The 14,737-nt window shown below is 49.1% G+C and overlaps 1 protein-coding gene across 5 annotated transcripts in view; it reads right to left on the reverse strand.

The window, feature by feature from the left end:
- Lrrc20 (leucine rich repeat containing 20) overlaps positions 1-8,649 on the reverse strand; it is an 88,477-nt gene extending 79,828 nt beyond the window's left edge. For 3 of the 5 annotated variants that reach the window (XM_021649412.2, XM_060369485.1, XM_060369486.1), the window contains exons 1-3: positions 8,322-8,649; positions 6,451-7,051; positions 1,064-1,208 (exon numbers count right to left, since the gene is read on the reverse strand). In XM_021649412.2, the coding sequence (XP_021505087.1) occupies positions 1,064-1,145 (82 nt within the window). In that variant the 5' untranslated portion in view covers positions 1,146-1,208; positions 6,451-7,051; positions 8,322-8,649. The remainder of the gene's footprint in view (positions 1-1,063; positions 1,209-6,450; positions 7,052-8,321) is intronic. The other 2 variants (XM_021649409.2, XM_021649411.2) reach the window with 2 other exon arrangements.
- Between the last annotated feature and the right edge of the window lie 6,088 nt (positions 8,650-14,737).

Genomic DNA, 14,737 nt, shown 5'->3' on the forward strand with positions numbered 1-14,737 from the left:
AGGGAGCTCACGGCTCGGTCTCTGCTCCAACAATTAATCACCACCAAAAATGCTACCTTGTTACACGGACTCATGCAGACACAGATATGTGCACACAAACCCCCTGCATGCCTGGAAAATTCCTCTCCACAGCCCACCTCAGCCATATGCACTGCCACTCCCAAGGCAGGGCTGTGCGCTAGCCTCTGGGTTTCCAACGTGCCCTGTGTCTCGTTGATGGCACCGATACTCTTATGAATTCATACACATACACACTCACATGTATACAGAACACATGTATACAGAACATGTATACAGTACTCATGTACTACACAGACATGAATCATTCATGTTCACACAGGCACACACAAACTCACACATACACAGAGAAAACTGTTTGGTCTCTCTAGCTCCTCCTGTCATTCACATTGCAGAACTTGACTAGATGGATGGCTTGCTTAAATGCTTGGAGTCTCAGGGTAAGTAAAAGGCTAAAATGCTATGATCAATTCAAATTTTTAAAAATGCATGTCACAACAGTGGAACATGACGGCGCCTTCCAGCTGGGTGAGCCCAAAAGCCCACACAGGCTAGCCACTCAAGGGGTGCCCGGTGTGGGGAGACTCAAGCATGCCTCAAGCTTGATGTTTTGAGGCAGTTCAAGGGAACACACACACCACTGAAGTCCAAGCAGACAGGATCCACAGCTCAGCAGTCTCCCAATTTCTTTGGGCAGTACCTAGAATAAGAACAAAATCTAGGCCAGGCAATGGTGGCACACACCAGCTTTAATCCCAACACTTGGGAGAGGCAGGCAGATCTCTGTGAGTTCAAGGCCAGCCTGTCTACACACCTAGTTCCAAGACAGCCAAAGCTACACAGGGAAACCCTGCCTTGAAGAACAAAAACACAAATCAAAACAAACAAAAAATGCACAAAGTCTAAGATGGGACACATACCTACCCACATCTACCACAACTACAGTAAGAGTTCTGTGAAGACTTGTCCTCTCCTGGCCATACCCTGATGCCCCTTTATCTCTTGAAGTGACAGTCACAGGGTAGAAGAGCCAGGCCTCACTTACCCAGGGTGTCGGAGCCGCTTTCCACTGTCTCGTTGACCTTCCTCGCAACTCTGGCCACGGCCTCTCCCATCTTCCTCAGCATGCAGACGTGGGTGTTCTGCTCCCAGCCTCCAGGCCGGTCTGCTTCTCACAAAGGAGTCTGTGCCTGTCGAAGACACAGGGCTATGAGGCGCCCACCTGCCAGCCAAGAGCCCACGACCAGGACCCTCCTCCTTGGGGACCCAGGCCATTAAGAAGCTACAAGGAATTTCCCAGGCCACTCACCTCCTCCAGAGCCCAGGCTACATCCAGCTTGCCCTTTGCAGGGGCTGCTCTGATCAGAGGGTGAGGGCAGCTGGGTATCATCACCCTCCTGAGAGGATCAACATGTGTGACCTCACCACACACAGAGCAGCACACCAATGGCCAGGCAGGTGTGAGGACTCGGATGGCCTGTGACTCAACGGGTGGGGCAGGGTGTTGGAGAAGAGTCCGTGTCCAGCTAACTGCTGGGGAAAGCCACCTGCCTGTTCTGCGGCCTCCTGGCCAGGGCTCAATCCACACAACTAGGCCAGCTGCCTTGCTCACCACCCCCATTCCCCATCAACCAGGTTCCCACTACAAAGCGGGAAGTGTGGTGCCAAAGCAAAGGGACCTTGGAGTCTGCAGGTGCATGGTCTCTAGGAAGGCCCTGCATGCCAGATGGAGGCAAGGTGACTGTGTTGGCCCTCAGGCCTCATTTTCAGCTTGCTGCGGGAGTTTATCTGCAAGCAAAGAGGAAACTGGATCACTGGGGAGAAGATGCTTAAGGAAGTGTGAGGGCTGTGGAAATGGCTCAGCACTTAGGAACACAGGATGCTCTTCCAGAGGGCCTGGGTCCAATTACCAGCACCAAATAAACTAGATATGGTAGGTCGTGCCTGTTACTCCAGTACTGGGAAGTTTGAGATTAGAATTTCAAGCTATCCTTGGCTACATAATAAAGTCAAGGCCAGCTTGGGCTACATGAGACCTCAGCTAAATAAGTAGTTAAATAAGGAAATGGAAAAAGACATAAAAGTATTTCCAAGACCTTGTTATTACAGAGAAAGAAACCAAGGCACAAACAGTGGCTAGGTACCCGGTATAAGCTCCAGGCAAGTGAGCCATAATCAGATCCGCGTAGCTCCACACTCAGTGATCACCTCTTCACAGAAATCACCTCCATCACCACTAGCAGTACTATGCCAAGGAAGAAATTCAAAGTCAACATCAAAAGCCCTCTTCTTCATCACTCCTGGCCCTGTCCCCAGGCCTGAATTCAGCAGCCACTAATGGAGCTCGAGCAAACCACCCTAGTCAGGGCCCAGAAGCAGAGGAGTGGGGAGGACAGAAAGACGTGGCAACAGTGTTCAGAGCTGGCCAAACAGGGCAGGTAAGTTCAAGCCCAGGAGGTCAATCAATGGTGCTAGGATGAGTAGCCCACCAAGAGCTGACACAGGAAAGCCAGAACACACCCAGTGGAAAGGGTCAAAAATCCAGCTCTTCCACTGAACACGCTGGGAAGTGTGGGAGGAGATCTCATCCACACTGAGCCCAGAAACACCTCTCTTGACGAGCGCCCGTGACTGTGCAAAACCCGGGAGCCTGCCTCACTCTGAGCCCAGGACTCATAAACACCCAACAGAAGGCAGCTGAGAGGGCACAGGAGGACCTGTGCAGGTGTGACGCCAGTGCTGAGTCTTCTGTGTGCGACCCACGGGACTCTGAGCAAACACCTCAGCAGAAACTCTTCTTTGAGGAATGAGCACCCCTCCCATCACTCCACTCCCAGAAGTGTCCCTCCTCCCTCTGAGATTCAATGGTACTTAATGACTAAGCACAAGTCACTTGGGTTGTCTGTGAGCTTCAAAATGTCTCTCTCTCTGGCCAGGCATGGTAGCATATACCTATTTCCAGCCCTGGGGAGTTTGGGGCCTGCCTGCTCTGGTCCACATGGTGGGTTCCAGGACAACCAGAGCTACATAATAAACAGACCCTGTCTCAAAAAACCCACAAGAAAACAGACATCTCTCTATCCCCACTGCTCCCTCCCCCGCCCTTCTCCCTCCCCTCCCCCACTGTTCTGTGAGCACATCGACTCTATGCTTCTTCGTATTCTCAGCAATATAGAAGCTTGGCAGGGGACCTCTGCTAAGTGAGGGTGGGAACACACCATCCAAGTTTCAGATCTGAATGCACGTCAAACGACTCTTTCAACATGGCTAAGGCAGAGTCCAACCCGAATAGGATCCTAGGTTCATACATGCTTAAACAGCCCGAACAACACAGGCCAATGAGTGACAGCGGAGAAAGGGAGGACTGCGGCAAGTGTGACCCCCCCCACCTTCACTACGAAGCCTTTTAGCTCAAACCCCTAGGCCTGAATTAGTGCTGCCAAAATTGAAGTGACTCCCTTGTCTTAATTTATTTTACTTTGTGTGTGTGTGTGTGTGTGTGTGTGTGTGTGTGTGTGTGTGCGTGTGCGTGTGTGTGTGTGTGTGTGAATGCAGGCGAGAGTGTGCTGTGGTGCACATGCGGAGGTAAGAGGTAATTTTCAAAAGTGTGTTCTCTCCACTGCAGGTTCTCAGCTCAAACTCAGCTCATCAGGTTTGGCAGCAAGTGCTTCTACCCACTGAGCCACCTCACTGGCCCTAAGCTGATTTATATTAATCCCTTCACAAACAGGGAAACTGAGGAGCCAAGAAGGTAGGCCAACTAGCCAAATGGAAACAGAGCCTCCCCCCCACCCCCCAACTTGAGTTGTTGAGTTTGGTTGCTTGGTTTGCTTTGGTTTTTCCAAGACAGGGTTTCTCTATGTAGCCCTGGCTGTCCTGGGACTTTCTCTGTAGATCAGGCTGTCATAAAGATTCACCTGCCTCTGCCTCCCAAGTGTTGGGATTAATCCCAGCGACTCAGCAGTCTGAAGCAAGAGAATCATAAGTTTAAGACCTGTCAGGACTACAGAAGTCAGTTCAAGGGCCATTTACTGAGGCCCTTCTCCTGGCCCTGCATTTAATCCCAGTACTGACAGGGAATGGGAGGGTTGGTATGGGACACATGGCTGTTCTTTTTTCTTTTCAATGTTTTAAAAAGAGGAACAGACAATTGTCCAAGTCAAACAAAAGACAGGGCTGTGGGCTGCCCCCACATCTACATAAACAATTTGAGTCCATTCATAATAAGCATGCAATCAGCACTATCTGAATAGTCAAGGCATCCCTCTGGAACCAGAACAAACCACAGGCCCCAGGCCAGCCCCACATGTCTAGGTTCTAGGCTCCCAGAGGCAGAAATCTGGTCAACCTTTCATATAAGGATGGTAGCAAAGAGTCAGGGAGAAACAGGAGCCATCCACCCACGTGGGCAAGAGCTACTTCAGTACAACTAGTGCCACTCATCCCAGACTCTGGGTGGGGGAGACTCAGAAAGGTTCAAGGAAACTGGACATAGTGGCACGTTTCTATAATTGCAGCACAAGGAAAGCTGAAGCATGAAGATCTTGAGTCCAAGGTCAGCCTGGGCAACAGAGCAAGACCCTGTCTCAAAAATATAAAGAAAGAAAGGAGAGAAAGGAGAGAGAGAAAGAAAAACCTGAGGAAAAAAGGAGGAAGAAGAAATTCCCAAAGAAATCACTCCAAACCCAAGGTGCTTAGACAGACAAAATAAGTCCTTCCTAAGTACTCACTCCCTTCCCCCCAAGTTTCTAACACAGCCTCAGGACATGTTTAAATTTGAAATCTTTTGGTCACCAGCTATAAAATCCACATTACACAATAAAGAGGCAGAGTCAGGGTACAGGCGTCCCTACCTTTTGACACTGCAACATGGCACCTACATGTATATTTAAACTGCATTCATAGCTCTCCCCTGGGCCCTGGGTTAGGCATACCTGATGGAATAAGCTTCCCACTGGGAAACAGAATGAGGCAGTTATATGCCAGTACAGCCTCAGGGTGGGGGTGAATGGAGGCCTGTGGCATGACCCCAAAGGGAGGAACCATAGGTGCCAGCAACAGGTAGACAAAGATAAGCCACAGAGAAGGCCTGCAGTCATCCCAGACCTCTGGAGGCCTTCCTGGTAGGCTGTCCTCTGAGGGGCACACCTAATCCAAGAATAATTCTGGAAAGTTCTCCATGTTGTGGGACAGCCATCACCTTCCTCAATGGAGCTATTATGAAAACCAACTGATGATAAACCACTTCTGAGGAAAGGCTTTGCAAGCCTTGAGGGCTTCCCACATTAAAGCATGACCAATCAATAGGTGATCAAACAAGAGTAGACCGGAAGTCTGCATATAATAAATTGAAGGCAGGTGTGCCATTCTGCTTTGAGAACGCTATGATTGTAAGCACTGTGCAATTCCGTGCCAGATCAGAAACTGGTCCCGTCTAGATTGCAAACTGGGGCCTGGGGTACTTAAACCTTGACCACGGTTCTGACCCAGCCCTTAAGGGGCAGAACTCTACCATGTTATCTGCAGCCCTGAGATCTATGCAAAGGAGCCACTGCGACACTCCGGCCGCACCAGCTGGTCCTATATTTAGTTACTGTTGTGGTCAACTGGGAACTTTAGAGCCTGGCAGGCGCTCTGCGGGGCAACAGGAGCCTCCGGAGCCATGTGCAAGAGCTGGCCTGCCGCCGGCTCCAGTAGGGCTTCGGGACCCTGCCAAGGCCAAGAGACTTGCGGCGAGACCAGGGGCAACAGCGCTACTTCGCACTCCAGCAGTCCCAAAGGCCAACTCGAGGCCAGGACAGAGCTGACCCACTTTCCCACCCCGGGGAGAGAGCCCGCTGGGGTGAGAGTGGGACGCGTCGGCGCCTGGTTCTGAGCTTTGGGGTTTGGAGAGTCCGGCGAGAGCATCCTTAGACTGGACCTGCACATAGCTGTTGGAGCTGGCTAAGGACAGGATCCCCCGGACCCCATACCCGTAGCCTGTGGTTTCTCGTGTCCAGCCCCGAGCTGGCCTGACAGGCAGGGACTGGGGCAAATAAAGCAAGCAGTTGGAAGGGGAGGCTGGTATTCGCTGAGGCCGGGGCGTCCCACGTTAACGGGGGTGGAGAGGCACACTCCCGGAGCGACATGCGCAGCTGCCTTTCCCGGTAGGCACCGGCAACTCCCCGGGGAAACGGAAGCCGGGCTGTCCCGGAGCTCTAACCACGAGCCTCCCACTCCCCCGAGCTATCTCTCGGGCCGGCTTGTCCACGACCCCCGGGCACCGCCCAAGCCAGGGCTCAGTGCTGCCAGGTGTACCGGGGGGAGGGGAAGAGACGCGACCAAGCCTGGGACCTTATTTTGCCCTCTTCCGCAGGCTCTGCCACGCTCGGCCTCTGGCCTCCGTTATTCTGCACTTCGCGAATTCTGTGGGCCGCCTGAAGTAGCACTTACCGCGACAATGCGTCCTAGAGCCTGGCGCCCAGCAGTCAAGCTCCCTCGGCGGCCGCCGGCACCCGGTGCAAGTTCGGAACCCAAGGGGCGGAGCTTAGGGGCGGAGCCAAAGGGACAGCGAGCTCAGCGCGCACGGCCGCTCGGCCAATAGCAATGCCAGGATGAGGGTCAGGGCGGGGCAAGCCCGGAGCTTCGGCCTTGCGCACCAATCAGCGTGCAGCTCCTCCTGCGCGCTCGGGAACCCCAGGGAGGAACCGCTTTGTGTAGAGTCTACTCGACCCGGAGCGCTACGAGTGGGCGCCAGCACCTTCATCTTTAGGATGCTCCTCCTGGCTGGGTTTTCTCCGGATGAGGCTGAGTTCGGCAGATCAAGGAATTATGGCAAACATGAAGGAACGCCAGTTGAGGCTGCACTGTAACTTCATCTCTCCAAAGCTCAGTACACATGGAATTATAGTCCATAAATATCTGCACACGGGGTCATTGTGACTGATGAAGAGACTGTTGAGTACAGCGCTTCTGCGATGGAAAAACACAACTCTCACCTCAAAGGGGAATCAGAGATGGTTTATCCTGGAGCCGAATAGGAGTGACCCTAGCCCTACAACATAGATATAGGTTAATCCAAATGTCATGTTCCAACATGGTAGCAGTTTGAATGAAGTTGTGTGTTGCTTAGCTTTTTTTTTTTTTTAATTTGTTTTATGCGTGTTTGCCTGAATGTGTATCTGTGCACCACTTGTATGTCTGGTGTCCTCAGAGGCCAGAAGAGGGGCCAAATTCCCTGGAATTGGAGTTACGGACAGCTATGAGCCACCTGGGACCTGTACCTTGGTCCTCTGCAAGGGAATGTTGAGCTATCCTGCCTCTTGATGAAGAACAGAGAAAGACATAAAACAAGGCACTTTTCAAGTATATTAATAAAGATCCCAGGTAAACAGACTACAGCAAAGGAGGGAAAAGATCTCAGTGATAGGCCTCAGGTGCTAGTCTGAGGGCATTCTTAGCCCTTTGATTGATTGGAAACTAGGGGTCTGTTCACGCATTCTAAATGACTTACTGAAAATGGCTACAAAGATGGTAAGCCAGGAAGAGAGCACAGCAATCAGTAGTTGCTGAAAGTCATAGGATGCCTGGAAATAATCTGGCTCCAAACCTGCAACATTCCAACCTCTTCGCATCACTAAAGTTCTAATCAATAAATCAGACTAGCGAAGATGCAATTCTTTTCAATAATTTCTATTCACAGTACCCAAACTAGCCATCATGACCACAGCTTCTAAAATGTAGCCATCTCACAGGCCTCCCGTTGTGTAATCGTTTCCCAAAACACTCCATTCTGCAGGAAGCTGCTTAAGTCATAAGCAACTCAAAATAGCTTCAGGAAGTCCCTGAAACTGACCAGATTCACTAGGCCCTGCCTACCAGACTAAGCAATAATCTCATTTTTTAGGGATATGCTGGTCCTGGACTCTTGGTTTGAAATCGGTCTGTTTCTCATCCTTGAGATCTCTTTTAAAAAGAGACAAGGCATGTTGCTTAATGATGTCTTCATTATCTAATGGAGCAGAGGACACTCTTAGGGCATGAGAGAACACAATGGCCCCAAGAACCACTCACCTGTCTACATTTTAGGCAGGTCTTGTGCTGTTTCTGAAGCCCATGGGACAGGCAGGTTTTTTTCTGAGTGAGTTTGTCCTGTTCAGGTGCCTGAGAGGCCTGCTTGGATTGACTTAAAAGAAAAAAAAAATTGTGTGTGTGGGGGGGTGAGTATGGTGTGGTGTGGGTGTGAGTGTGCTGTTCATCTGCAAGCAAAAGCACATGCACACACAAGTGGAAATCAGAGAGCAACTCGCGCTGCGGCTCCTCACCTTGTCTGAGACAGGAAGAAGTCCGGCTCACTGCTGTGCTGGTGCTCTGGAATGTCAGACGCCTCCTGTCAGACAGGAGCCCTACGAGGCTTAGGATTCCGGGAGCCAAGCCTACTAATAACCTTCCAGACAGTTCAGGTTGTCACATCTCCCATGGTCAAAGGGCTCGGGTCTCATTCCTCCGACCAGCCAATAGAGCCCTGCAGTTTCAGTCCGTGATTTTCCGAGTTGTTGAATCTGAGGGATGAAGGGACCTGGGCCAGCTCAAGTGTGGCAAGCACGGCTCTGGCAGACCTTGCCCTTTCTTTCTTCCATCACCTCCGACTTTCTGAAAAAAAGAAAAAAAAGTTAGGATTACATCCCAAAAACTAGCCACCAAGGTATATTCCCTTATTTGGCCACTTCTTCCTCCTGAGGCTGACTGCTAAAGTCCAGCTTTCAAAGTATTAAAGTCCAGCAATCAAAAGCCCCCTTGGGTCCATCTAATTCACATGCCCAATTAAAATTAAATCCCTCGTCCTAACATGTGAGAGGTCATAATCAAAATGAAGGTACACAAAATAATAATAATGGCAATGACAATGAAGTTGACAGACCTGGTTTGTTTGTTTGTTTGTTTGTTTTCAGGAAAATCTGTGTAGACTTGGGTCTGATTCCCAAGATAGTTCACTGTCTGTGTGCAAATATTCCAAAGTAAAAATAAGACCTGAAATACAGAACGCTTCTAAGCACAGCATGGTGGCACTCAAATTTAGTCCCAGCACTTGGAAAGCAGAGGCAGGAGGATCTTTGTGAGCTCCAAGCTACCCAGGGCTACACGGTGAGACCCTACCCTCACCCAAAAAAATAAACAGGTGAGTCACAGAGAGAGACGGATTGCTGGAGCTTGCTCACTAGCCAGTCTAGACACCAACTGGTAAGGTTCACGGAACAGGCTGTTAAAAAAAAAAAAGAGAACAATTGAAGAATACACCCAATGTTAGCCTGTGGCCTCCACATGCACGCATGTGTACACACAGATCAAGAAGGAAGCCTGGGCAGCACATTGAAACCTCATCTAAAGAAGAAAAAAAAAGCCAGACTTAATGAATAGTACAGGCTTGTAATCAGCTACTCACGAGACTAAGACATGATAATCAAAAGTTCAAGACTAGCCTGACCCTGTCTCAAAATAATGTTAGGAAGCACAGTGGTAGAGCAATTGCCTAACACGGCTATGCGACACCCTGGGTTCATCCTAGCACCATAAAGGGAGTGACAAGGAAAAGAACATTTTGGGGTCCTAACCCCCCACATCAGACTGTGATCTCATCTGGAGATAGCTTCTTTACAGAGCCAACCAAGTTAAAATTATGGCTGTTAGGGTAGGCTCTAATGTAATATGACTGTGTCTTTGTAAAAAGATGAAAATCGTGTGCACATAGACCTACATAGACAGGAAGACAAACGGGTCACAGACAAAATGCCATTTACACACCAAGGCAAGAGTCTGGCACAGATCCTGCCCTGGCATGTTTGACATCATGATTCCTATTTCTAGCCCCCAATACCCAAGGACAATAAACTTCTGTTGCTAAGCCACCCTATTTGCTGTCCTGTGTGGAAGAAGCCAATAACGTTTTTCCTTTCCCACTCTATTCTCTTCACAGGAGCCTTACCTCACACCTGCTGAAGAAAAAGTACATTTGACAGGACAAGATGGGACGCGCCACGCCCACCCGGTGACTCCCTGTGTCCTCCTCCCCCTAGCGGTGTCTCTGCCCCCAGCTGAGTCCCCAACAGTCAGGTTTGATGTCACTGCAGACAGACGGAGCAGTTTCTTTTGTCCACCTTCCAAAAAGTTCTGCCAAGTGAGAGGTGCTTCCCCCCACCCCCGCGCGCGAGCACGCGCACTCACAATCCTGGTACAACAGGGGTGAGCAGAAGCGGTTGGTCTCCCACTCAAAGGTCTCGTACTTTGCCATAGAAATTAAGATTCAGCCAAGAGTGGTGGCACATGCCTTAGTTCCAAATAGGACAGCCAGAACTATGTAGAAAAACCCTGTCCCGATAGATACATAGATAGATAGACAGACAGATAGATAGATAGGCAGACAGATCCCCAAAAGTTATGATTCACTGGTTAAAAAAAAAAATCGTTTCCCACCCACTCCCACCCACCCCCTCTTTCCTCCACCCCCCCAACCCCCAAACACCCCCAACAAGCCACCGTCCTAATTTCTGGTGTATTAGCGCCACCCAGTGGGAAGCCTGAATCGCACAGGCAGGCTCCGAGGGCCTGAAAGAATCAGATCCTCTTGTAGGGACATTAACCACCAGCAGGTGCTGCAAACCTGGGCTTCCCTGTGCTTCTCAGAGATAGGGTTTAGAAGTGTCTTCTGCTTCCCTCTCTCAGTTCTCTCCATCTGATCCCTCCTGTTCTCATCCCCATCCTGTCCGGTCCCTCCCCCTCATCCCCCCTTCTCAGAGGGAGTCATGCGTCCCGCCCTAGAGCCCTTGACTTCTCTGGGTCTGTGGATTACAGCATGGTTATCCTTTACTTTACGGCTAATATCCACATATAAATAAGTACATTCCATGTGTGTCTTTCTGGGCCTGGTTGCCTCACTAGGAATGATCTTTCTAGTTCCATCTATTTGTTGGCAAATTTCATGATGTCGTTGTTTTTAAGAGCTGAGAAATAGTCCAATGTGTAAATGCACATATTTTCTCTATCTGCTCTTCAGTTGAAGGACACCTATGTTGTTTCCGGTTTCTGGTTATTATGAATAAATCTGCTATGAACATAGTTGAGCAAGTGTCTTTGCCTTATGGTATAGTGTCCTTTGGGTGTATGTCCAGGAGTGGTATAGTTGGATCTTGAGGTAGCACTATTCTCAATTTTATGAGAAAGCGCCAGATTGATTTCCAAAGTGGTTGTACAAGTTTACACTCCCACCAGCAATGGAGAAGTATTCCCCTTTCTCCACATCTCTAGCATGTGCTGTCCCTTGAGTTTTTTATCTTAGCCATTCTGCTGTGTATAAGATGGAATCTCAGGGTCTTTTTGATTTGCATTTCCCTGAGGACTAAGGACGTTGACCATTTCTTTAAGTGTTTCTCTGCCGTTAGAGATTCCTCTGTTGAGAAGTCTCTGTTTAGCTCTGCACCTCATTTTTAACTGGGTTATTTGGTTTGTTGGTGTTTAATTTCTTGAGTTCTTAATATATTTTGAATATTAGCCCGATGTCAGATATGGAGTTGGTAAAGATCCTTTCCCATTCTGTAGGCTGTCATTTGTCCTTTTGACGGTGTTCTCTGCCTTACAGAAGCTTTTCAGTTTCATGAGGTCCCATTTATTGATTGTTGATCTTAGAGCCTGCTGGACTCAGGGGCATCTCTGGGACAAGCTAGAAACCTAGAGCAATGGAAACTCACAGGAATCTATGAACGTGACCCTAGCTAAGACTCCTAGCAATGGGGCATATGGAGCCTGAACCAGCCATCTCCTGTAACCAGGTTAGACTTCCAACGGAGGGGTTGGGACACCAACTCAGCCACAAAACCTTTGATCTACAATTTGTCTAGCCTACAGCATGTGCTGGGGTAAATGTGGCACAGAAATTGGTAGCAGTCAACCAACCAATGGCCAGTCCAGCTTGAGACCCAGGCTATTAGAGGGAGCCCACCTCTGACACTGCCTGAAGGGCCAGGAACCAGAGGCTGGATATCCCAGAGACCTAGGATAAAAGCAAACATAAATGGGGGGAGAGGTCAATAAAAGATTCTAATGATATTATGTTGTACTCATAGGTTGATGTCTAGCCCAATATACATCAGAGAGGCTTCATGCAACAGCTGATGGAAACAGATTCAGAGACCCAAAGCCAAACATTAGGCAGAGCTTGGGAATAGTGCAGAATGGGGAAGGATTGTAGGAGCCATAGGAGTCAAGGACACCACAAGAAAACCCACAGAATCGACTAACCTGGGCCCACAGGGGATCACAGAGACTGAACCACCAGTCAGGGAGCCCACATGGGACCGACCTAGGCCCTCTGCACATATGTGTAGCTTGGTCTTCTTATGAGACTCCTAACAGTGGGAGCAGGTGTTGTCTCTGACTCGATTGCCAGCCTTTAGGACTCCTTCCTCCTACTAGGTTGCTTTCTCTAGCCTAACAGGAGAGGAGGAGCCTAGTCTTACTGGAACTAAATATAGTTAATATCCATGGGAGGCTTGATCTTTTCTGAATCGAAATGCAAGAGGAGTGGATGGGGACAGGGCAGGGAGAAGACGTGGAAGGAGGGACTTGGAGAAGAAAGGGAAGGAAAATGGTGGTTGGGTTGTTTAAAAAAAACTGCTCTCTACTTATAAATAATGAATAAATAAATAATAAATGCTAGGCGGTGATGGTGCACACCTTTAATCCCAGCATTCTGGACTCAAAGACAGGTAGATCTCTGAATTTGAGGCCAGCTTGGTTCCAAGGCAGCCAGAGAAACCTTGTCTGGAAAAACCAAAATAAATAAATAACACTCACCTTTTAACAGTGAAACTTTTAACTTAAAAAACAAGTTACAGCTGTGGAACAGTTATTACTGGCGCATAACTGTAATCCTAGCAGAGGCAGTCAGATCTCTGAGTTCAAGGCCAGCCTGTTCTACAGAGATAGTTCCAGGACAGCTATGGCTACGCAGAGAAACTGTCTTAAAAAAAAAAAAAAGTATGAATATAAACAAAGAAATATGAGGAAAGCCAGGCATGGCAGTGCACACTTTTAATCCCAGGACTCAGGGAGGTAGAGGCAGGTGGATCTCTGTGAGTTCAAGGGCAGCCTGTCTACAAAGTGAGTCCAGGACAACCAAGGCTACACAGAGAAATCTTGTCTCAAAAAATCCCCCCCAAAATATGAGGAAAGAAACACTTATTGAATTTTGTAAGTGAGTGTCGTCTGACAGAGGTCTGCACCTGAACTTTGTTCTATTTTTGAGGCAAAAAATCTAGCAAGTGGAAACTGGCCACTAAGAAGGGCTGGAGAGATAGCTCAGAGGTTAAGAGCACTGACTGTCTTCTTAAAGGATCAGGGTTCAATTCCCAGCATGGACATGGTGGCTCACGCTTATAATTCCAGCACTCTGAAGGCTGAGGAAGGATATTTGTTTTTGAGCTCAAGGATATTTGTTTTGGGCTATCTAGTAAGCTCCAGAACAGTCTGGAGTACAGCATGAGTTTGTCTCAAGAAACAAGCACACAAAAATGTTGGTAAAATAGAGCTTTTGGACATTCCTGTCTTAGTTTTCTTGGCTGTCATAACAAAAGCCACAGGCTGTGGGCTAGACAGCAGAAGTCATTTTCTCACAGTTGTGGGGCCTATGACACCATGGTCAAATGCAAGGTGACGAAGGCCCTCTTCCTGGCTGCAGCCAGCTGCCTTCTGGCTGTGCTCCTCATCTGGAGGAGAGAAGTCGGGCATCTTCATGCCTCCAGACAACAACCTCAATGGGAGTCCTTCCCAAGGAGTACATTTGGCTATGATCACATCCCTATACACTTCTCCAAAGATCCAGGGCTAGGCTTCAGCATAAGAATCTCAAGGATCCAGTTATGCCTAGAATTCAGGGCTCATGCCTCAAATCAAACCCAGACCTGGGCGGCAGAGGCGGGAAGATCACTGGCAGCTTCAGTGAATCAGTGAGCTCCAGGACAATGAAAAGACCTTATCTCTAGAAAGAGGAGGTAGGGAGGTAGCTGCCACGTGTGTACACAAGTGCACACACACACACAACCACACACACACACAAGAATAATTTTGAAGAGACATGGGCCAGTCCACACAACCCATGTATTGACTCTATGGTGCTCTGACAATTCCTAGGCTTTTTTCCTCCCTTTTCCCATGGGTTCTCCCTCTTGCCTAGGCTGACTGGAACTTTTAGGCTAAAGTCAGCCTCCAGCCTCAGCATTTCCAGCAGCTAGGACTACAGGTATAGGGCCCCTTGTCTGACTCATGGGCCTTTATTAAAAGAAGTCATTTTCTTACAGTCCTGGGGCCTAGAAGCCACGCTGAACTCTCCCCTCCTTCCCTAACCCTCTCCTTACCTCTGAGTTTTCCAGCCTCTGACCTTGAAGATGCAATAATGAGAGGATTGCCAAGTGTATTGCCTTCGGATCTGAATGCAGGATGCTCCTGTGTGAGAGGCAGGAGCCTGGACCTTCAGATAGAAGCACACTCCTGACAAGCCTGGAGGCAGCTCAGGGCCCCTGCTCTACCAAAGCACATCTGACTTGTTCACACGTGCCACAGTAAAAAAGCAGATTTGAGGATTCGTGGTCCAGCCTCTCCTCAGACCTCCTAGCCTCTACCCACTGAACCCCTTAGTCAGTCACTGCCCTACTTCTCACCCAGAATGCCCTGTGTGACAGATATGTATCCA

The sequence above is a fragment of the Meriones unguiculatus genome, chromosome 16 (assembly GCF_030254825.1).
Source record: "Meriones unguiculatus strain TT.TT164.6M chromosome 16, Bangor_MerUng_6.1, whole genome shotgun sequence".
In the NCBI taxonomy this organism is placed as follows: domain Eukaryota; kingdom Metazoa; phylum Chordata; class Mammalia; order Rodentia; family Muridae; genus Meriones; species Meriones unguiculatus.